This window comes from Strigops habroptila, chromosome 4 (assembly GCF_004027225.2).
Source record: "Strigops habroptila isolate Jane chromosome 4, bStrHab1.2.pri, whole genome shotgun sequence".
Classification (NCBI taxonomy): Eukaryota; Metazoa; Chordata; class Aves; order Psittaciformes; family Psittacidae; genus Strigops; species Strigops habroptila.
This window is the reverse complement of record NC_046358.1, coordinates 28,539,152-28,561,391: the sequence shown is the minus strand read 5'-3', so window position 1 is coordinate 28,561,391 and position 22,240 is coordinate 28,539,152. Positions and strand designations below refer to the sequence as shown.

The following is a 22,240-nucleotide window of genomic DNA, read 5'->3' as shown; positions in this document are numbered from 1 at the left end:
GGCAGCTAGCTCATTGCTAGTTTCAACTTAATAATTACATTAAAAGATTAAAAATTAAAGCACATCAATGGTGAAATAAAGCTGAGAATAAAGAGCATTTCACAGATGAAGTCTTTGGACAGCAGCTGAGAATGCAGCAGGCACAAAACACATGCTCTGGAGTTACAAGCTGACAATCATTACCAGGCCACTATGGAAAAAATGCTTTTTACTTCCCAAATGGTATCTTGCAGAGCCTTGGTCAAGGGCCCATAGCTGGCTTGCAATACTGGATTGCCTTTTTAGCTTCACCATCAACTGTCACTCAAGAGGCAACTCCGAGGTTGGGCACAGTATGTAGCCCAGGAGTTTAGAAGTAACAGAAATAGCTGTCAAGTCCAATACTTTTATGATAAAGATTCCTTGCCTATTCTTCAGTGAACAATTTTTCCATCAGGTTTATACATTACCAAATGTTAAATAGTATATTTACCACCCTTACAATTATCTGTGATAAAATAATACATGACTTCAAATCCATTCCTAGCTCAAAAAAACCCACCCCAAAAAAACCCAAAACAACAAAACAACCCAGCCAAACCACCAAACAAAAATCCATGCACCACAATTATAGGAAGTATTAATGTTGTGATACATCATGAAACATAAATGTGCATCTTCAATGATTTTGTTAATCTCAAACATTGGGTTTAATGGAGAGGAAAAGTTTACAATGCTCAAAACACCCTATACCATGGCTTAACAAAAACCATATGGGTCCACAGGAGATAAAAGATGTGTCATCTTTTCCAGTAGTGTTTGGTTAATTCTTATGAGAAACTTGTCTTAACATTTTTCAAGTAAGATCAGGGATGTCCTCCAGACTTTAAAAAATATTTAGAAATTATAAAAATGTCTCATACTGTGGTTCATTTTATAATGTCAAGTAAAGCAAGAAGTCAATAAAGTAGCACAGAGAGCTTTTTTCCCCCTACATTTTTAATTGCTACTCCTGAAAAACTAGAATCTATTAGGCATTGCAAGTCTTTTTTAGCAGACTGGCTTCACCACTGTTGATAAAGATACACAGAGATCATCCAGTATAGTCTGTGGATTGACTAAGCTACAAAACCAGTGCATTGTGTCACAAGAAGAATGTGTATTCTGGTAGCAAAACAGGAAACACTAGCTTATTTTAAAACAGCAAGCATAGTTTTTAAAGATGTAGGATAACTGTAATTGGCACCAACTCTCTTCTTCACAAGAGTGTCTTTACATAAATTCTGAATTATCAACACATCAAGGGACATCAGAGATGTTAAAATGCCAGTTATGAGCAACAGAAAATTGCCCTGCTGCTTGTGTATGTACACAACATCTGGTGCAAAGCCCATTGATAGCAAAGAAGCAGTTTTAATGTTTGATGGTTCTGTGCCAAATCCACACATAAGAGAAAGCACATACACAAATACTGGGGTCAGGAGAGAAATATTAGAAGCTATAATCATATTTATTTAAAAAAGTGATATCAAATACAACCATATATATTCATGCCTATTTTAGAAAGCATTTTCAGAATATCAGACAGCACTGCCATTTCCAGTCAAAACAATGACAAAGCATTTCAGCTTTCCCTTTTTTAATCTTCTCAGTGTTATATGCTTTATATACACAAAATAGAGACAAAAATTGTTTAGGAATCCAGAGTCGAAGACAAGATACCGAAAGCAGAGTCTCAAGATGAAAAATCTGTTACTGAAAATGATTTCTAAAGTACACAGCTGTTAGGCAAGAGATGAAAAATAAAATATTCCCTTACAAAATCCTAACTCTACACTGTTTTGTACATGTAGAGTTTCATGTAGCAAAAAATATTTTTTCAATGCTTGCATGCTCTGAAGACAATATCAAGGGTTTTATCCTTTTTTTGCCCAGTGGCATTTAAATATTACATCCCTTTCTGTCCAAACCCTTTTATAAGTTTCCTTTCCTGAATTCACACAGTGGCTATACAGGGGGGGGAGAGGGGTATTAGGGGAAAAAAAATAAAATTCTAAGTGTAGTAACAATTATTTGCTTTTCTGAACCAAGAAAATAAAGTAAAACACTTTGATTTGGTAAAAGCAGTTGAAAAATCACAGGTACTTCAACATTCTGAAGAACTGCAGTTGAGGAAGGAGGTGACTATAGCAGGCTAAATACTGAAGCATTCCCTCCATGTCCGAAATACAAATAAGGCAAAATGTGTGTATGCAGGTTAAAAAAGTTTATTGCAAAACAGCTCATGCTTTTCAGATGCAAACCTGGATACAACACAAAGAAGCTACTAATTCGAAGTGAAGAATCAAGTATTTTAATGGAGCCAGTTTGTATGTATTAAATATTGTTCCTACTTGAACAACTGATTTATGTAGGAAACGAGTTTATATAATTTATTACCTGTAAATTTTGGTTTTTGGTTTTTGTTTTTTTAATGATTTGTGAGTAATTATGAAGATTTCCCAGGAGTTAAGTTTGGTGTAGTCAAGACTGTAATGGATTACCCAGTGAGGAACGCAATTTTATATCTAACCCCTTAAAGTTTCCACTTCAAATTTTCTTTTCCTTGGATTCTTTTTTAGATTACTTTAAAAGTATGCCCTGGTAAAATGAGTTGTACAATACTACTCCTTTGTAAGTCTGAGTAACTAGAGTTCTCCAATCCCATTCCCCATAATATTTCCTAGTACAAAGGCCACCATTTGTATGTTTTCATCATTATTTGAAACAATAAATTCTACAAAATTTCACAGACATTTTAGAACTGTAACATGTTGTTAATTTTTAAAAGCCTAATTGTCAGTTTTGTAATAAAGCAGATTGCAAATAATAATATTAGTCTTGAGATACAGAAATACAATTCTTTACTAGACATGTGCAGAAGACATTTTTAACTCCCCACCATTTTACAGATTTGTAATAGTAATAATAGCCCAACATTAAAACACATTGGAGATTTAACTTTGTATTGGTTATTTTTAAGTAGTCTGCAAAGTAAGTATGAAAAATAGTACCTTATCTGAAAATTACATTTAAACTTGCTGAAGTTGTTTGAAGGGCACAAGGAGCCCGAATGTTGGAGAGTAAGCCAGTATTGTACCAGATTAGTTTCAATCCCAGAAAAATGAAAACATTTAAATAGATCATATTTATCCCTGCTGTGCCTAACAAGAATTGCATTCAAGCATGACTGCATTACAAGACTTTTTCTTCCCGCCCTCATTAAAAGATCTTTAAAACAGTTTACAGATTATACTTACAGAAGTAATTTTGGAAGATATTTAATGTAAGTATCACTCATTCTGCCTATGCCTTTGATTTCTATAGGCAGGAAAACATAAATTACATAGCGGTCACACAGACCGTTCACTGCAAGGAAGACAATAAAAATGTGTTGGCTGAATGAAGTCTAAAATTCCCTCATTTATCATACTGTAATAAAAAAATCAATTTCTGCTCCTTTACAATGGACTTTGGCCTAAAGCTACTACATGCAAAAAACACTTCAGCTTGACAGAACAGATAACAGTAGGCATAGGCTTCTATATTAATAAATGCCTTATGAGCATAGTTCAGCCACGTTGAGAACTGTTTATCACCAAAAGAATGCATGCCAAAAAATGAGACTGGCTTTTTATTGACAGTTCCTTGGCAAGTCCACACATTTTGAACTTTAGGTCTGGGTTATAAACTATGTACTGTCACCAATTAGTATTAGTCTTTTCCTTTGGTGCAATTAACATGCATAGCTTAAATTGCTACCTCGTAACTAGTTGACTAGGCTGATTCACCTACTTCATGAAACTTGACATGCCTCTGAAAATCATATTGGTATTTGCAGAGTGACACTGTTTCTGCACAGAAAGCAATATGGTTAGCCCTGTAACGATTGACACAGTTGTGCTTTTCAGGCACTGTTACTTTATATTCCTTACATATTAAAACACTTGGGTGATTAAGTAATTTACAACGTGGCATGAAAGTTCAAATGCAAACTTCCATGTTTTAGTGATTATAAAAACATGTAATTGTCACAGGTTACAGTTAATGCAATTCAAGGGGCTTTTTTTTTATTTTTTAATATAGGGCTGCCACACTATATAGCTATAGAAATAATATATTTTTATATAATAGGGGATAAAAGGTCCAGGTTCCAAGTACTGGTATCAAATTGCCAGCCTATACCTATTTATAAAACCGAGAGTCTTATTTCAGAATCAGTTCATGGCACAAAAAAGACAGGAAATTAAAGCTGTGGATAATTTACAGACAAGTAAGGAAATAATTCAGTGCTTTAGAGACTTCTTTCCTGTTTTCAGTTTCATGTAAGTTTTAAACTGAAAGCAGAAATTTTCATCCTGAAAAACATACAAAGCATTTCAAAATGGCATATGCACACATGGACTTTTAAAGCCATTGTTTAGCTGTATTAATTTGAGACATTACAACTATTAATTATAATGTGCATGACAGGGTTATTTTAAAAAAGACAAAATTTAAAATAAGCTTTTAAAAAGTAGTGCTGTTGCATGCCAAAATCCATCCTGTCTTACACATACAGTGGTTCTGGTGACATTGGTGGAAATTCAGCACACAGGTAAGGAAAACAGAATTTAGTCAAACTATGTATAACATAATATCCTAAAATATCAAGAAACCATTGTTGTAAACAAATCTTTACTGAGAGGTAAGAGCCCTTTCATGTACAGTACTACCTGATGCTGAATGTGTATTTCCATCTAACTACCATTCATTTCATACTAATTTTAATTAAATGTTACTATTGTGCAATGATCTAACTTTAGAATATTTTGATAAAGAAATTTAGGGTTATCTTCAAAAGATTCTCAGAATGCCTGTGCTAAATGTTAATGCATTATGTGGACTACAGCTTACATACTCTTATCTACAACATATTTCCATTTAATTTATATGTAAACAGAACTTGTATTTCAAGCACCATTTAGGAAAATGTAACGTATCTCAATTGTTGCACTGAAGTTGAAAGTCAGGTTTGGTCACCCTGTTACACATTCATCCTGGATATCAAAGCAACTGTCTTACAACCAATAGCTTAAGCTACTCACATACTTTGCTCCCCAGTTTTTCTCAGGATCAGAAACAGCATGATAAAAAATTGTAAGGTGCGCGAATAAAGGCCATTCCTGAAAAAGCTGCGACATTCTGACAGACACTCATGAAAAGCATTTCAGAAAGAACATCCACACAGACATAAATATTCATTCTTAAAAGAGCAGTTTGCACAGGGGTCATTTCAGACTGCAGGAATGCAACTTATATGTGTGGCACTGACTTTATGGCACCTAAATCCCCTCCTCCTTTCTCCTAGACTCAGTTACAGCTCTTTCCTACTGAAAGACCAGAAGGGTTGAGCTTGAAGAGGAAAAAAAGACTCCAGAAGAGGTAGAAAATAAAACCTGTTTAACCCAACTGATTATATGCTACTTTTATAGTAAAGACAGTGGCATAACTGGAAAGAGCCTAAGCAAACAAAAACAAATAAAAAAAAACCAAACCAAAAAACCCAACAAACCAAAGGTGTCAAGTATATCTGCCAAAAAATGATAGGGCAATGAAAAAAATCCTACTTTAAACATGGATCTGAAAATTTTAGAGTTGGAATTCAAAGTAAAACCAGAAAATGTTAGAAGGTCAGAGGTCACTGATTCAGGAGTAACATCTTTATAAACAACACACTGATGATTATCTCTCGAATTGCAAAATTTATGTCCTTAGAGGTCTGTACTGGGACCAGTATTCCAGTACTCTGAAGACACTATTCATGAACAACATAGACTGTGGGATTGAGTGCGTCGTCAGCAAGTTTGCAGATGACACAAAGCTGCATGGTACAGTTGACATACCTGAGGGATGGGAAGCTATTCAGAGGGACTTGGACAGGCTCGAGAGGTGGGCCCATGCAAACCTCATGAGGTTCAATGGGGCCAATTGCAGGGTCCTGCACCTAGGTCAGGACAACCCCCGCTATCAATACAGGGTGGGTGATAAGGGACTGAGAGTACCCCAGAACTTGGACTGGGAGTCACCCAGGACTTGAGGTTACTGGTGGATTAAAGATTGGATATGAGCCAGCAATGTGCGCTTGCAGCCCAGAAGGTCAATCGTATCTTGGGCTGCATTCAAATAAGCATGGCCAGCAGGTCGAGGGAGGCGATTTTACCTCTCTACTCTGCTCGTGAGACCCCACCTGAAGTACTGCATCCAGCTCTGGAGTCCTCAGTACAGGAAAGACATGGACCTGTTGGAGAGGGTCCAGAGAAGGGCCACAAAAACGATCAGAGGGATGGAGCACCTCTGCTATGAGGAACAGCTAAGAGAATTGGGGTTGTTCAGCCTGGAGAAGACTCTGGGGAAACCTTACTGCAGCCTTTCAGTACTTAAAAGGGGCTTATAAGAAAGATGGGGAGAGGCTTTTTAGCAGGACCTGTTGCGGTAGGATGAGGGGTGATGGTTTTAAACTGAAAGAGGGGAGATTTGGGGTGGGTGCGAGGAAAAATTTCTTTACAATGAGGGTGGCACAATACCGGCACAGGTTGCCCAGAGAGGTGGTGGATGCACCATCCTTGGAGACATTGAAGGCCAGGCTGGATGTGGTTCTGGACAACCTGATCTAGTTAAAGATGTCCCTGGTCATTGCAGGGGGCTTGGACTAGATGACCTTTGAAAGTCCCTTCCAAACCAAACTATTCTACGATCCTATGATTCTATGTCTCTCCTGCAAAATGGGTCATTTCAAAAGTGGACAGCAGGATTGAAAAGCTGACATTAACTCATTCACAATAAACAATCACAAAACAAATTATCTAAGATAAACAGAATTCTTCTTCCCATTTTAAGAGATTTCTTACGAAGAAATTCATCATTTATGAGTACAATTTATGACTTGTATCTATTTTTCCATTGGTACTAAAGGAGATAAGTTGATGCCAGCTTTCAGTACCTTCTGTATTTCCTTTAAAGGTCTTCAAAACAATTTAAACTTGCTTTTTAAATGCAAGTTCCTTGTGCTACACATGTCTAACTTGGTTCATGTGAACAGTTTAAGTAATTTTAATACAGCTACTCTTGTGAACAAAGGTTCTGTAGTAGGAGTGCCAAAGTTTTCTAAATTAGTGCAATCTTTTTTGTAATTGCAGATTCCCTCCACACTGACCTCCAGCTCCCTTTCATTCCTGCTTCCAGAACTCTAAAATGAACCCTGCTTGTGCAACATCCACACAGAAAAATTACAATGGAGACTTAAGTGTTTTGACAATAAGAGGGGGGGAAAAAAAGTTAATTCATTTCTCTTCTTCTGTATTCAAGTGGTTTCTAACAGATTCCAGAGACATATTCATAGCTGCCTGAAGCATGTCTTCTTCACTCATATCACCTCCTAAAGAAAATAAACGCATATAAGTTGTAATAAATGCACAGAGCTGGTTCTCAACTGTAGTTAAATGCTATCATTGTTCATTTTGTCCACACCCACCTGTTTCCACCCCACCCCCAAAATTGGCTTTGTTTTTTAAAATCATTGAACATTTTGCACTTAGCCTTCCATCTACAACAATCAGTTTGTAACAAGTAATACACATTAATTTGGGATCACCAATACTTAACATTAGCAAGGCCTACATACTTACATTCTACTGAAAACTGGTTCCAGTAATTTTGTCAGATATTACTCCAAGTTTATTCCATTATCATACAACTTTAAAAGTAGTTTAGAAAACAAATTATTGGCACAAATCCCATCAAAGATTACAATTTTTAATGCTCAAGCCAAACAAAACAACAAAAAGCCAGAACTAAGATGATCTAATAGTAATGCTCTTCACTTTGAAACAGGATATTGACACTCAAAGCAGAACAAGCTTTTCAAGAAAGTGATCCTTCACTGCCAAAAAGAGTAATGGCTCTGATATATCATCTGAATGGCTGCCGGTGTGAAGAAGCAGGCAGTCAAGGAAAGTTAGGAAACAGAGCACAACACAAGCAGAAAAGACAAATATTTCACTGTTGAAAATAAGTTTAAAAAACAATACCTGGGTCAGCTTCCGGAGTGCCTGAGCTTAGAGTTGGCTTATTGTGTAGGTTTTGAGTCCGATCTTGCTGCTGTAGCTGTTGTTGCTGCCTGAAAGTGTTATAAGTTTATAAGAGAATAAGATTAAGATCAGTATGAAACCTGTATCAAGTCTAATTCATTGTAAGGAAGGCCGAGAGTGAGAAGTAAAAGCTGTTTGGTACAGTAACAGCCCTGCACCTAAAATCTCCTCAATTGTTTCACCTTTCTACCCCTTAGACATCTATCTTCCCAACATCATGTGGCCAAGCCACATTACTGTTTTCCTAGAATTTGGATGTTCTGCATTCTTACCCTCTCATGCAAAGTCTAACTCCTCCCATCCATAGCATTTCTATTTCCTCCATCACTAGGAGACAGAGATAAGGAAAAGCTACAATACCCCAATTATGTATCCTCAGGGTACTCAGTTCCCTGAATTAGATGGCAGAGATGGGGAGCTGATTGAAGTCCCCATAATTCAGGAAGAAATGGTTAGTGACCTCCTGCTCCTCTTAGATGTACACAAGTCTATGGGACTGGATTGGTTACACCCAAGGGTGCTGAATGAGCTGGCAGAGAAGCTTGCTAAGCTACTCTCTATCAACTATGAGCAGTCCTGGTCTAGTGGGCAGGTCCCTGAGGATTGGAGGTTACCCAATGCGACGCCTCTCTACAAAATGGGCAGGAAGGATGACCCTGGGAACTACAGGCCTGTCACCCTGACCTCAGTGCCAGGGAAGGTCATGGAGAAGATGATTCTAAGTCAAATCACAAAGCACGTGTGGGGAAAACAGGGGGATCAGGCCCAGTCAGCATGGGTTCATGAATGGCAGGTCCTGCTTGACCTACTTGATCTCCTTCTGCAATAAGGTGACCTGCCTGGTTGATGAGGTAAAGACTGTGGACATAGTCTATTTGGACCTAAAGCCTTTGACATTGCCTCCCCCAGCGTTCTCCTGGAGAAATTGGCTGCTTATGGCCTGGATATGTGTATTCTTCACTGGGATGGAAACTGGCTGGATGGCAGAGCAAAAAGAGTGGTCGTGAATGGTATCACATCTAGTTGGCGGCCGATCAATAGTGGCATCCCCTCAGGGCTCGGTATTAGGGCCAGTGCTGTTGATGATCTGGATGAGGGGATCGAGTGCACTCTCAGTAAATTCGCAGATGACACCAAGGATAGGAAGGCTCTGCAGAGGGATCTGAAAAGGCTGGATCGATGGGCTAAGGCCAGTGGTATGAGGTTCAATAAGGCAAAATGCTGGGTCCTGCACTTGGGCCACAACAACCCCATGCAACACTACAGACTTGGGGAAGAGTGGATGGAAAGCTGTTTGGCAGAAAAGGACCTGGGAGTGTTGGTCAATCTAGCTGAACATGAGCCAGCTTGTGCCCAGGCGGCCAAGAAGGCCAATGGCATCCTGGCCTGTATCAGAAACAGTGCAGCCATTAGGGCCAGTGAAGTGACTGTCCCCCTGTACTGGGCACTGGTGAGGCTGCCCCTCGAATCCTGTGTTCAGTTCTGGGCCTCTCACTACAAGAAAGATATTGAGGTGCTGGAGCGGGTCCAGAGAAGGGCAACAAAGCTGGTGAAGGGTCTAGAGCACAAGTGTCATGAGGAGTGGCTGAGGCAACTGGGGTTGTTTAGTCTGGAGAAGACTCAGGTGGCACCTTATTGCTCTCTGCAACTACCTCAAAGGAGATTGTAGTGAGGTGGAGGTCAGTCTCTTCTCCCAAGTAACAAGTGATAGGACAAGAGATAATGGCCTCAAGCTGAGCCAGGGGAGGTTTAGATTGGGTATTAGGAAAAATTTCTTCACTGAAAGGGTGATCGGGTATTGGAACAGGCTGCCCAGGGAAGTGGTGGAATCGCCATCCCTGAAGTGTTCAAAAATGTGTAAATGAGGCTCTTAGGGACACGGTTTAGTGGTTTGGCAGTCCTGAGGTAATGGTTGGACTTGATGATCTTAAAGGTCTTCTCCAACGTAGTTGATTCTATGATTCTATGTATTAAGAAGGTATTCCAGAACAGCAACATAAAGTACCACCTAGAACACTTTCATGTAATGTACACTAGAGGCATCCTTACCAGAAGCAGTCTTTGAGAAAGAATGCTTTTCTTCAGAAAAACTGTTAGAGAAATTTACAGGATTTCATTTAAAATATATCTGAAAGGGGCCTACAATGAAGCTGGAGAGGGACTCTTTATCAGGGACTGTAGCGATAGGACATAGGGTAATTGGTTTAAACTTTTAACAGGGGAAGTTCAGATTAGATATACAGAAGAAGTTCTTTACTGTGAGGGTGGTGAGGCACTGGAACAGTTTGCCAACAGAACTGGTAAATGCTCCATCCCTGGCAGCGTTCAAGGCCAGGCTGGACAAAGCCTTGGGCGACATGGTCTAGAGTGAGGCATCCCTGCCCACAGCAGGGGGGTTGGAACTAGATGATCTTAAGGTCCTTTCCAACCCAAACCATTCTATGATTCTATAACATGTATTTTTTTTTCCCACCTCCCACAAGACTGATGTTGCCCTACTAACAGAACTCCTATTATTTACAAGTTTCTTTTCTTCTTAAGGAGCCACCTAGGAATAGCAAAATTCAGGTACTGTTAGGAAAACATGTTAAGAGAGAAAAGTTAGGTTGGATCTCAGAGAGAAACTCATCCACACCCCAAAAGCACTGGAAAATATGACATGTACTTCCAGATGTAGTTCTGTATAAACTACTTTACTTTTCAAAATATGCTTGTCTTCTCCTTCGCAGTTCTTCTGAAGAAAGGGAGTCTGTCTGACTGGTATGAGGCAGCTGAGGAACATTCTGTGGTAATGAGCCTGAGATCTCACTTCGACGACTACCTAAAACCAGAACATACAATATCCTACTAATTACCATAAAATGAAGTTAGTAAATGAAATACAGCTTAAGAAAATGTTTTCAAACTTCAGAGGAATAAATATGCTTATTGGAGAAATGAGCACCTAGGCTAACTTCACTTTATACTACCTCCTCTTCACATTAGGACTGCTTCCTTTCCTTCCTGCCACACTTTGCCAATTTGTTCTTGCTTCCTAACGATCAATGCTAATGCGCAAGTTACAACTTTTCAAAGGCAGAAAGGAGATAGCTACAGGGAATTCTGGACTGTCCTTCCATGCCTCAAAGCCAGTCTTTTCAGAGAGCTTGATGCATGCTGGAAGAAGTGGCTGACTGAAACCGATTTCAGTAGCTGCCCTAAAGCATAAACAACATGAACACTGTAAGAGAAATGTAGATGAGCACTGCACCTTGCATGCTGAGTTGAATGGCTCTGCGAAGATCAGCTTCTTCATCTTCCATATCCATTTCCTGCCTACTTAGAGCCAAGGCTTTCTGAAAATTCTCTTCATCTTCATCTAGCATGCCTGTTCCATCAAAAGGGTGGTTAACGTCTATTGCTTGGTCCACATCACTTCTGGGTAGCCTGTGAAATTGATATATTTATGGCAGAATTCAGGCAGAAATAGTAACTTCTATGTGAAATTTAAAGTCAATATTTTCTACTGATCTGACTTTTTTTTTAACTTTGGGGGAAAAAAAAATATTTCTATTGTGAAAACCTGTTACAGAAACAAGTATTTTCATTTCTACATGAAGCAGCACAAAAGGGCTGCAAGAAGAGCTTGCAGCTGTAAAAAAATAAATACTGCAACTCTAAACCCATGCACATGTTTAATGGGAAAAACTTCAAAGACAGTAAGTCTACAAAAAGCAGTAATACATGTCATTTAAACGAATTGCTACTTAAACAGTTACACCAGCAGAAAACAGTGCATGTGGTCTCTCTCGGGAAACTGATGACCACACTAGAGCAACAGGTCCTCTGTAAACTATACGCGCTTTCTATGTTACCGCCAAGTAGTTTGTGTTTATTCCATCAATTTACAACACCAGTTTACCTTTACAAAGTGGAAGAAATAATAATGAATTAATTACTCTGAAAAGCCTTAAGCAATTGGCTTATTGCAAATCATTCACTATGAAAATGTGATAGAATTATTGCAGAATTAGTACTTTATATGCTTTCAAGGATGTTTCATATAAGCAGTACCCTTCACAACAGAGCAGCACTACAACATTTACAGTGAAATTATTCCAAAAGGGAACACTGTATGACTTATATGACGTGAAATTCAGGTATGGGTTTCTTGTTCTTTTCTACTTATGACAGAATGCACTAAGCAGTCTTAATTATAGATTGACTGCTATTAACCATAGTTTGGTATGATTTGCTTACCCATTTTACAATAATTGGAAAAATATTGTAATCATTAAGTTAAAAATCTGCACTAGACAACACTCGTACACATGGGAAGATTGAATATTCAGGTGGGTTTTGCCCACTTAAAAATACACCATTTGTATTCACCAACTTACAGTTACTTTATTCAACAATAGTAAGCACATTGTACTAAACGTACTTCTCATAACTTCTTAAGGAGGTTGTGTCCACAGAGGCATTAATCATGGAAGCCAATCATACTGTAACATTATTAAAATGAAATCTCTGTTTACCTTACCTCTGATCTCTTGATTGTGCTGTCTCTTCTCCAATTAGTTTTGGTCGCTGTATCTGCTGTACTCGAATCATCTGCAATAGCTGATCAGCCTCACAGTCTGGCAGGTCACCTTTTACTACAAATATGGAATAACCTGAGGAAAATAAATTGTAAGTCTACAGTATTAAGGTGCATGCAAAAACACTCTTAAAAAGCACACTATATGGAACACAATGATGTGCAATTTATTACAATGAAGGGCTCTACCTTTCATTATAAAGGACTTGGGTTATTTCACTACTTCAATCATAAAACTAAGGATAATTAACTGAATACATAAGTTCTAATTAATTAATGATTATTACCTACTTTTAATTAATGAGATTTAACATCTGCAAGTTACTATTACCTTCCTGTTGTAATTGAGCCAAGAAAAGTGCAAGATATGTATCTGATATTAGTTCTGGACCCATCAAGAGAGAGTTCAAGTTAAACCACTGTAATTAAGAAAAAAAAGGTTTGAGAGAACAAATTAGCATAAAGATTACTCGGTAACCCATTTCTGTACATTCTGGTTATTTTCTACGACGGAATATCCGAATAAATCTAGTAAATTACCAAATTAAAAGTCTTTTGAAGCGCAGTACCTCTAATGCTAAAGGTTACCCTTCAAATACTCTTCAGCTAACAAGAGGTATGAAGTTGGGAAATTACTGCATGCTCTCTCCCATTACTGAACACTGGTACCAGGCAAACAGACTAAAACAGGCAAGTCAAAATATAATGGTAGAAGAGTTATTTCAGCCATCATTCTAAAATTCTGCTTAATCTGAGTTTTAAGTCTGTTCAGAGACTAATGAGGGAAGAAACCCTTCATGAGTTAACACTGTATCTTAAGAAATTAACAGATACAGGAAGCAGAAGTTGAATTTTTTACATAAAATACCTTCATTAAAACATTCTGCCTTTAATAGCTGAAAATTATTGCTTACTTCTCTCTGAGATTTTTTTTAATTTAAAAATTAAAAAAAGTAACTAAAATTTAATATGCTCATAGTAGAGCATAATGTTATAATAGGAGATAAACATACATAGATTATTTATAGTTCCCTGAAGAAGACAAGTAATGATTTATAATACTTCTACAGAGAAATCATATACAATATGGATGTCAAAATATTCTATCTTTAAACCCCCATATATATTGCAATCAATCTGAAGAACCTTTTTTATACCTTACTCATTTGATACTACCCATTTTAATGAGGAAGCATCATTTCAGATAGTAGAAGGAGAATTCTATCTCCACTCTCACAAAAATGTGTTTATCTATCCAAACTTCCATATACGCAGTTATACACTTGCAGTTGGGCCCATACTATAATTCACCTGGAGTAGAGGTGTCTATCTACCAATCTGTCATTCAGTCACTGAATTTGTTAAAAACACCCTTTGCAGCTGCGAAAGGGTAAGACAACCAACAATGTAGGAATGGGCAATAAAAAGTTACATAAACAAATGTGATGGACAGATTACAGACAAACTTTTAAAAGGGAACATGGAGGCGGAAAGTTTGGTAAACTGCTTTTGCTTTAACTGTAACAGAAGAGACGGAGGTCAAATCTAAATCTTTTTTTTGTTTGTTTTTTTTCATTCCTCTCTAGATAACACACACCTAGTATGGTTTTCATGTGGTTACAAGCTGCATGTACAAACAGAAGAATTCCCCCTCCAACTTAGAACATTTTGGGCTAGAATACTATCACACAAAATTCCACCCAGCACGGTTGCATATATTTGTTATTAAATATACAAAAGTGGCCTGTAAACATTACCCATACTTTCAAATTAAAGCAGAACAGCAGAGTTTAATGTGTTTACTCACAGCTGGGTTTTGTTTGTTGGGTTTGCTGTTTTCTGGTTGTTTTTTTCTTTTTGTTGTTGTTTGTTTTTTGTTTGTTTGGGTTTTTTTGTTTGGTTTGGGGTGTTTTTTTGTTTGTTTGGTGGTTTGGTTTTTGTTGGGGTTTTTAATCTGGATGACAAGATAGGTAGCCACCACATGCAAAATGAACCAAATGCCTAAATAGACTCCTGTCCATTACTGTAGAACATAAAAGCTTATTTCATGAACATTTTCTATGGGAAAAAAACCAAAACCAAACCCAAAAACAAACAAACAAAACCAAACCTGAAAACACCAAACCAGCTTATGTTGTATAAAAACTTATGCAGCATGATCCAGAACGATGATTGGCTACTGAAATAAAAAACTGCATTGGCGTTACAAGGGATATGGATGTGACTTATTATATGTATGTACCATATACTTGTACGGCCACCCCTTACCTTTAGTAACTACTTCCTGCTTATAAAACAACTGTGTGTGAAAGTTTTCTAAAATAGCGCAAAGTTGTGATTCTACTTTCCCCAACCTTATCCTGATGGCTACTCTTAAATACTAGCAACCATAAGTATTAATACCTTTGAAATTTGCACTTTTCCTTATGCCTACTGTCCATTTAAATGAGCGTAATTATTTTTGCAATGTCAATAAATTAATGCATTAAAATTAGTTTGCATTCTATAGGGACGCTAATCTTTGTCTAGGACTCCTCTCACCCTCTTTTCATGCAGAAAAGAAAGAAAAGAGCTAACGATGTAACACAGACTCTACCAGAACTGCAGCTCCCTAGAGGACAGGTTCACTGAGCCACTGATCCTAGGGTCTTTCTCCAGGCTAACGTTCATAAAAAGTTCCCTGGTATTTTTGTGATATAGCAAACATTTAATATTTCCTGTCTTTTATTTATTCTTTTTTTAATATGGGATACTATTAAACTGCAGCAAAAGCTTGCAAAAGGCCAACACATGGTCTAGTTGCAACCACTTTTCCACCCCCATTCTGAATTTTTAAGTAAAAAGAGACAATGTCACCTGTTTTCCTAACTTTCGAACTGTAAACCAGTGTTCCTTATAATTACAAATAAATGATTTTTCATTTCTGTAAAAAGAAAAACAAAAGGTATAGATAAAATTAAATACTCTACTATTGGAGTGCATATTAATGTTTAAGTCTTTGCTACCACTAATTTAAACTTACATAATAAAATTTCAGTAATACAACTATACTCATATTACTTTTGTAACATTTAGGAAGTTGTCGGCATTACTGAAATCTCCATGTATCTATGATGCCACAGATACTGAGATATTACGAAGGCATAGAGGACACATACTCGTATACACCCCAAAAAGAAAAATTTAAAGACAGAGGGGATAATAAAACCATCAGAATGCAACGGAGCTTGAAATAGTAATTTTAAAGAAAGATTTAAGTCATATATTAAGAGTATTATTTTTCTGTAAAATGAAAGCAGGGTGCCAAGAAAAAATATCTTACATAGGGTCGATCCCAAGCCTCTGATACTCTGGGCTGTTGAAGAGGACTAGTTCTAAACCCCAAACTTTCAAGGCATTGCTTATAACCTGTCAAAAAATAGCACTTTTCATGAATCCAACCAGTCTAATCTTAATTTAAGCAATACAACCATTTTAACTACTATAAACAAACATACTAGTTTCGTAAAACTCAGGATTTCAAAACACTGATAGGAAACCTAGAAATCATATTATTCAAAACACAACTCTCATGAATCTACATGCAACCATAACATGCATGCCATACCTAAAGGGAAGAAAGAAAACTACTAGGATTTAACTGATTTGTATTAATAAGCTTATTCCCCCAGACAGTGCTGTAACTTCACCTCTCACAGACACTTCATAAGATGTCATCTCTCTGCTCTCAGTGTACTGCTCTGCCATCCCCATCCCCTCAATACAATGTCATCCTTCCCCACAGTAACTATTGGAAATTTGTCACAGGATCAGTCGGGTACATTAGCACAAACTCTTTTACAGCAACTCTTTAGCACTAACTGAAATGATGCTGTAAGAAATTTAAATTAACATTCATTGTCCTTTCAGCCAGCCAACGACGTAGCAAGTGAGCAAAGCAGTGACAGGGCAAAAAAATGCAGAGTATGAGGAAGCCTTTTTTTCAGCTTCAATACTGAAGCAGCGCAATGAAGAATACAATAAATGCCAAACTGCTAATGGCTTTTCACTGAATAGAACAAACAGCCCTGTCCTGCCATTAAAAAAAAAAAAAAAAGAAAAAAAAAAAAAAGAAAAAGAGGCTCTTGAGGGATTCTGGAACATTGAGAATCACTGCTCAAAGCTCAGGATTCAGCCAAAGGTGCAAAGCATCATCTACAGCTCCACCTAGATACAACCCCCAATTTGGTGTTCAATACCTTCCTTCTATTGTTGTTTTGTATGTGTTATAAAAACTGGAATGTAGATATTGCAGCCTTTTCCATTCTGCAGAGCGCTGTGATAACCCTGTGACCATTGCCAAGGGCTTTACAGTCTATATTCGAGCCAACAATCTCACATCTGCTTTTTCACCAGCAGTCTATGGGAGCCAAGATCTACACACGAAGTGCCTATAAGAAGCAACTTAGAATCAAGCTTATTGCCAGAGGGTGTCATTTCACAGTTCAGGAAGTCCATGCTCCTACTGTGTGTTTAAGGGCCTAAGAACTGAGGAATTGCAAGTCACTTAATGGAAAACTCTCTGAACATTTAGAAGTCCAGTCCTTAATTCCATTAAGCTTATAAACCGGAAACTAGATAAAAAGCTCAAATGCTATTTAAATTACATGAGACATATTGCATAAATAGAAAAATTCTGTCAGTATAAAGCCATGCTTACTTGAATTGAGAAGAATCCACTATCATCCATATTTACAGAAGGCTGCTGCTCAGTATGAGGTTGGAAGGGAGAGAAGGGAAAAATGGTGTAAGCATCAAAGATCAGAAATAATTAAGTTTTGAAAATAAATATAACTACACATATTTAAAGCAACAACTCAGTATGCCCTAGTATGTAAGGCTGATTACAATACCCAAATAAGTTTATTAATTAAAACCCCCAAACTTTTAAATTAGAAATGCTCAGTGCTTAAAGGACAGGCAGGCATGGGAACTTCTGCTCCTACCTCTGCCACTAGCTTACAAAAAAAAAAAAACAAAACCAAACCAAACCCCAAAAAAAGGCAAATTGCTGATCCTCCCCCTCCTCACCATGCCTGACCTCCCTACCTGTAAGATGAAGATAATGTAGCTTTTTGGAGAAGTTTCGTAAAGCTCTACTAGTAACATTTGAGAATGCCAAATTTAAGATGTGTGAATTAAAAGACCTATAAAATTAAGAAGTTTCAGCACTAGGAAATTAACCTTCTCTAGCCATGTAAGAATAGTGGGTCTGTGGTACAAAATATTAGATTTCAGGCAAATATCAAGTAACCTCAAATTAAGATGATTTTACCTGTAAAAATGTTCTATATTCTTCACTAGACACTCCTCCTTCTGCCATTCTCATTCTTTCTTCCTCATCCAACTGCTGTGCAATAGAGGATAATTCAACAGGACTAAAATATTCCCCTTGTAGCAAATTATTCAGACAGTGCTGAGCACACAACGAGCCTTCTTGCTAACATTGGAAGAGGAAACAAATACCAAAGACAACAAAAAATCACATTAATGTTTTACTCTGTAAAATGACTCAACCATTTAATTCGGGCATCCTGCCCTCTCCACTCACACAGAATGCCATACATTCTTTGGATGTATTACACTGCAAGCTATAGAATACAACCCCTCCCATCAATTTGATGGGAACAAACCAACACGCATGCTACTTTATTTCCTCAAAGGAAATAAATTAATGTCAAAATGTTATTTTTTAAAACACTGTAAAAATTGCCAATGGCGTGACCAAATCACACAAAGACTGCAACTATCAGGACAATGGATTCTGTCATCTTCCAAGGCACAACCACAAGAAAATCAAACAGTTTAGATCTCTATTTTCCAATAAAAATGTTTCTCTTGCACTTTTAAAATTTTTCTTCCCTACCAAGTGTGGCTATTGGCAATTTGCTTTCCACATGTGGGTAAAGCAAAGCACACCATTAGGACTTCGGACAGATTAAAAAGTATACCTCTACATAATTTATTTCCTTCATTTCAGGCTACTCACCCAGTTCAGGTTATAACCAATTTATTGCAGAGAAAGTGATCAGGAGCTGGAGGAGCAGTAAAGCTCCTTTTCCACATGAAATTTATGGATAGAAATTAGGTAAAAGAGGCTAATACTACTGGTTCTAAAATCTTGATGACAATGATGAGGTGACAAGAAAAAGAAAATAAATTCAGCATATTAAACAATGAAAATATTTTTGTTGATAAACCATTTAAATGGAAAACACTTCAGATACTTTTTTACATATCCAGCACATTGAAGATACTAGAAATGTAACATAACATTTTTTAGACTGTCAACCCAAATTAAAAATTTGTAAATTAAGTAGAATGGTAAAGTAACTAAACTACAAGTGCGAGACAAGATTAACATCAGTTTTAAAATCCTGCTTTTCTCTTTTGTTTTAATCAGTCGTCATTTTTATTTACATTAATAACCCCAGTGTGTATCCACTATTAAAAACAAAACTAAAGCCCCTCAACTAAAATAAACAACACCCCTCCCTCCCACCAAACCCACAGAAACTAAGAATACAAAAGCATGGCTTGGAGGAACAGACTTTGAACTTCCATGAAAGCCTCATATAAATCATATGCACAAATCTCCCTTACAGCAGGAACACTGAAAGTTCCCTCTACCACAGATCACAGAATCTTTCTAAGACTTCATCACTCAACTGAGAGATGAGTTAAAACTAGACCGGCTATACAGCCCGGGTGCAAGAGAATCCAGAAACCTTCTCCAGCTCATGTCCTTCCCTCAGCAAGGATGTCAAGACTTAACAGCAGCTCCCATCCCCTTAATACCACATCCCTGCTGCTGGTCATATGATAAAACTATAACAGAAGAACCTGTTCAAGAATCACCGGTTTCTCCACCAGAATTATATGAAACTCATTCAGAAACAAAAAGATATTAAAATACCTTTGAAAATGAGTTGTATTACAGGCTTCAATCTTAATTTTACTGAAAGGATCTTCCTGTATTTGTACAGTTTTATCTTAAAGTAATAAATATTTATTTTCATATGCAAAATTTGTACATAGTAAGCACAAAATGCAGAAGAGAAAACTGATCTTAGTTTTTAACAGACATTAACTTCAGGGTTGGTTTTTTTTTAATGCAGACAATACTGCATCTTTCCATAATCTGAAATTTTCTCCTTGAAATCTATCCTGATATAAACTGCTGCCCTACTTTCAGTGTTTTCAACCACTAATACCAAATGACCAATTTCTAAGTTAGTGATTTCTTAAGCCCCATCCTTAAGTCCTGCTTTCTGCAACTGTCACACCCTTGATAAAAATGCCCCATTGCTTAGGTCTTTGTTTTGATAAATTTCCTTTATAAATACCATATTTTTCATGCCTTGTTATCGGAACATCTGAGGTGTGCAGGTTGAAGTATGGGGACGTGTGTGTGCACATACAGCACTTTAAATATTCTGACATCGCTTGATGGGGGGGGTAAAGGGGAATACCTCTTTAGAAAAGAGACAGAGGTTCAGTTAAATTTCCTGTAGAATAACGATAACAAGATAAAACAGTTGGCACTCCAATTTAAAACAGGCATTCAAGTTTAACTTTGTAACTGTGTAGCTGACTTACCAGGGAGCAATCCAAGACTGCCCCCCCCACCAAACTTGTAGCAACTACAAACAACAATCGGCTTGTAACTTTAAATGTATTGTGCTTTGTGATTTCAGTTTCAGCACTTTTGTTATTAAATTAGAAAGCAACTTACTCATTAAAAAAAAAAAGTTATCACTTCATTATGCGATAGGCTAGGCCAGGTAAGAAAAAGGTACACTCGTTTTGAACTTATTTTCAAATCTAGACTGGAACTCAAGGTCACTGTAGCAGAGACCATAATGGTTGAAATCCAAGACTCATCCTCTGGGCAGCTGCTGTTTAGCACCAGAGTGTTTGCCAGGTTTTGCAACCAAAACCTAGTTTGAAAGAACACTTCTCACGTTCCACAGATTTCAGAACAGTAATTTTTTTTTTTAAAGAAAGTTATACTGCTATCTTGCTTTATTTGCTAAGTAAACCAAGCAATATACAAGAGCAGTGTATAAAAACCAGTGTTAATCTTAAGACAATAAAGGTGCAGAGATATTGGCAAAGTACATGAAAAAGACAATTATATTTGAATAGCATTAAAGCATAAATAGCTCGTATTTGGGGACGTGGATAAATCACAGCAGTTCATAGAAGCATTTGTCCTCCAAAACAGGAAACGCTGTTCAGCACACAGAAGCACAGTACATTAATTAGGACTTCCCTAACAGCTCTCCCTTTCCCTGCTCGTTACACAAGCCCAACCAAGCCAAGGTAGGTGAAGGGCTGTGTCCGAGAGCACAGAAACAGCCCTGCCTGCCGCTGCTCGCCCTCATGCTCATTTCTCAGTCATGCGAGTTCTCTCACAAGAGACAAGCAGCTGTACCCTGCGCGTTCCCATACTCGAGGTCTATTTCTAAAAGCCCAAGAAAAGCAGTCACCATGCGAGAGGGAGCGCTGGGGCTCAGCCCTGACGCTCTTTGATCTCCACTAACAGCACTTCCTTTCCCCGCGGAGCCGGCAGGCCTCCCAGAGCCGAGCTGGGCCGGGCCAGAAGCACCGGGAAGAGCTCAGCTCTTGCCAAGACAGAGGAAACCGAGCCGCTGCCTCATCCTGCTCCCGGAAGGATGCCGGGGAGGGGCACGGCACAGGCGAAGCGTACCCCGTCGGGACCGAGAGCTGCCCCGGAGCTATCGCAAGGACGGGAAACCCATCCGCCGCCCCGAGCAGCTCGTCAGAGAAGACACGTCGGCCCGAACGGCCAACCGATGGCAAATCCCCCCTGCAAGGGCCGAGAAGCCTCCAGAAAGAGCGCAACCCTACCACAACCCCTCACTCACCCGCTCGTGGAAGATAGACTCCATGTTTATTGTCAACGGCCACAGCCTCCGCCTCACGTGACACCCCCCCCAGCCAATCCAACCTTCCCTTGCGCGGCCACTCGCTGCAGCCAATCCGCGCAGGCCCCCTGCTGGGTTAGGCCGCCCGCGTGAGGCCGGCGCGAGGGCTGGCGGCCGTGGCGGCGCCCCCTGCCGGGAAAGAGGCCGGCGGGGGTAGAACAGGTACCTGGCGTTCACGTTCTGAGCCTGAATGCCTGAGCACCGGCATGTCCGGCGCCCCCGGAAACGCCCGGTTTCCTCACGCCACCGAGTGCAGCAGCCTTTGGCTCGGCGGTAACAGCTCCCCGCTTCCGTCCCGTCCCCTCCAGCTCCCTCTGCCGACACTCGCTCACAAGCCGCAGCCCCACTGGCTATCACTCCAAACAAGCCATTCGAATAAATCTGAAAACAAACTTGTTCAGATCCAGCTAAAAAATACCAAACCACTGTCGACCACATCCTGGTTTTCTGTTAAGTGTTCCTCTGAAGGCTAGTTCACAAATGAGCTATAAATACATGAATTTCACAACCACACCACAACATGA

At 38.5% G+C, this 22,240-nt stretch overlaps 1 protein-coding gene across 10 annotated transcripts; it reads right to left on the bottom strand.

The window, feature by feature from the left end:
* Positions 1–1,901: 1,901 nt before the first annotated feature.
* ATXN3 (ataxin 3) lies at positions 1,902–22,238 on the bottom strand. Of its 10 annotated transcripts, none has more exons than XM_030481799.1 (11): positions 20,365–20,584; positions 18,041–18,205; positions 17,426–17,470; positions 16,049–16,134; positions 15,583–15,649; positions 13,058–13,145; positions 12,670–12,802; positions 11,398–11,573; positions 10,845–10,968; positions 8,088–8,176; positions 1,902–7,435 (listed from the first exon to the last, which is right to left on the bottom strand). In XM_030481799.1, exons 2-11 carry the CDS (start codon positions 18,092–18,094, stop codon positions 7,341–7,343), a joined length of 957 nt encoding a protein of 318 aa, XP_030337659.1. In that variant the 5' UTR covers positions 18,095–18,205; positions 20,365–20,584; the 3' UTR covers positions 1,902–7,340. The 10 variants fall into 10 exon arrangements, 8 of the variants coding, with proteins under 8 accessions (XP_030337659.1, XP_030337654.1, XP_030337658.1 ...); XM_030481794.1 differs by lacking the exon at positions 20,365–20,584 and adding an exon at positions 21,657–22,238 and having other exon boundaries at positions 2,600–7,435; XM_030481798.1 differs by lacking the exons at positions 10,845–10,968; positions 20,365–20,584 and adding an exon at positions 21,657–22,238 and having other exon boundaries at positions 2,600–7,435.
* Positions 22,239–22,240: the final 2 nt, after the last annotated feature.

What these genes read in the sequence shown, in the direction of transcription:
- ATXN3 (XM_030481794.1), bottom strand. Translation starts at nt 22,154, where the DNA reads ATGTGGTCGACAGTGGTTTGGTATTTTTTAGCTGGATCTGAACAAGTT. An exon ending in AATATAGAACATTTTTACAG is followed by an intron (nt 17,471 to 18,040) that starts GTAAAATCATCT and finishes CATACTGAGCAG; the next exon opens with CAGCCTTCTGTAAATATGGA. An exon ending in AGGCTTGGGATCGACCCTAT is followed by an intron (nt 15,650 to 16,048) that starts GTAAGATATTTT and finishes TTCTTTTTACAG; the next exon opens with AAATGAAAAATCATTTATTT.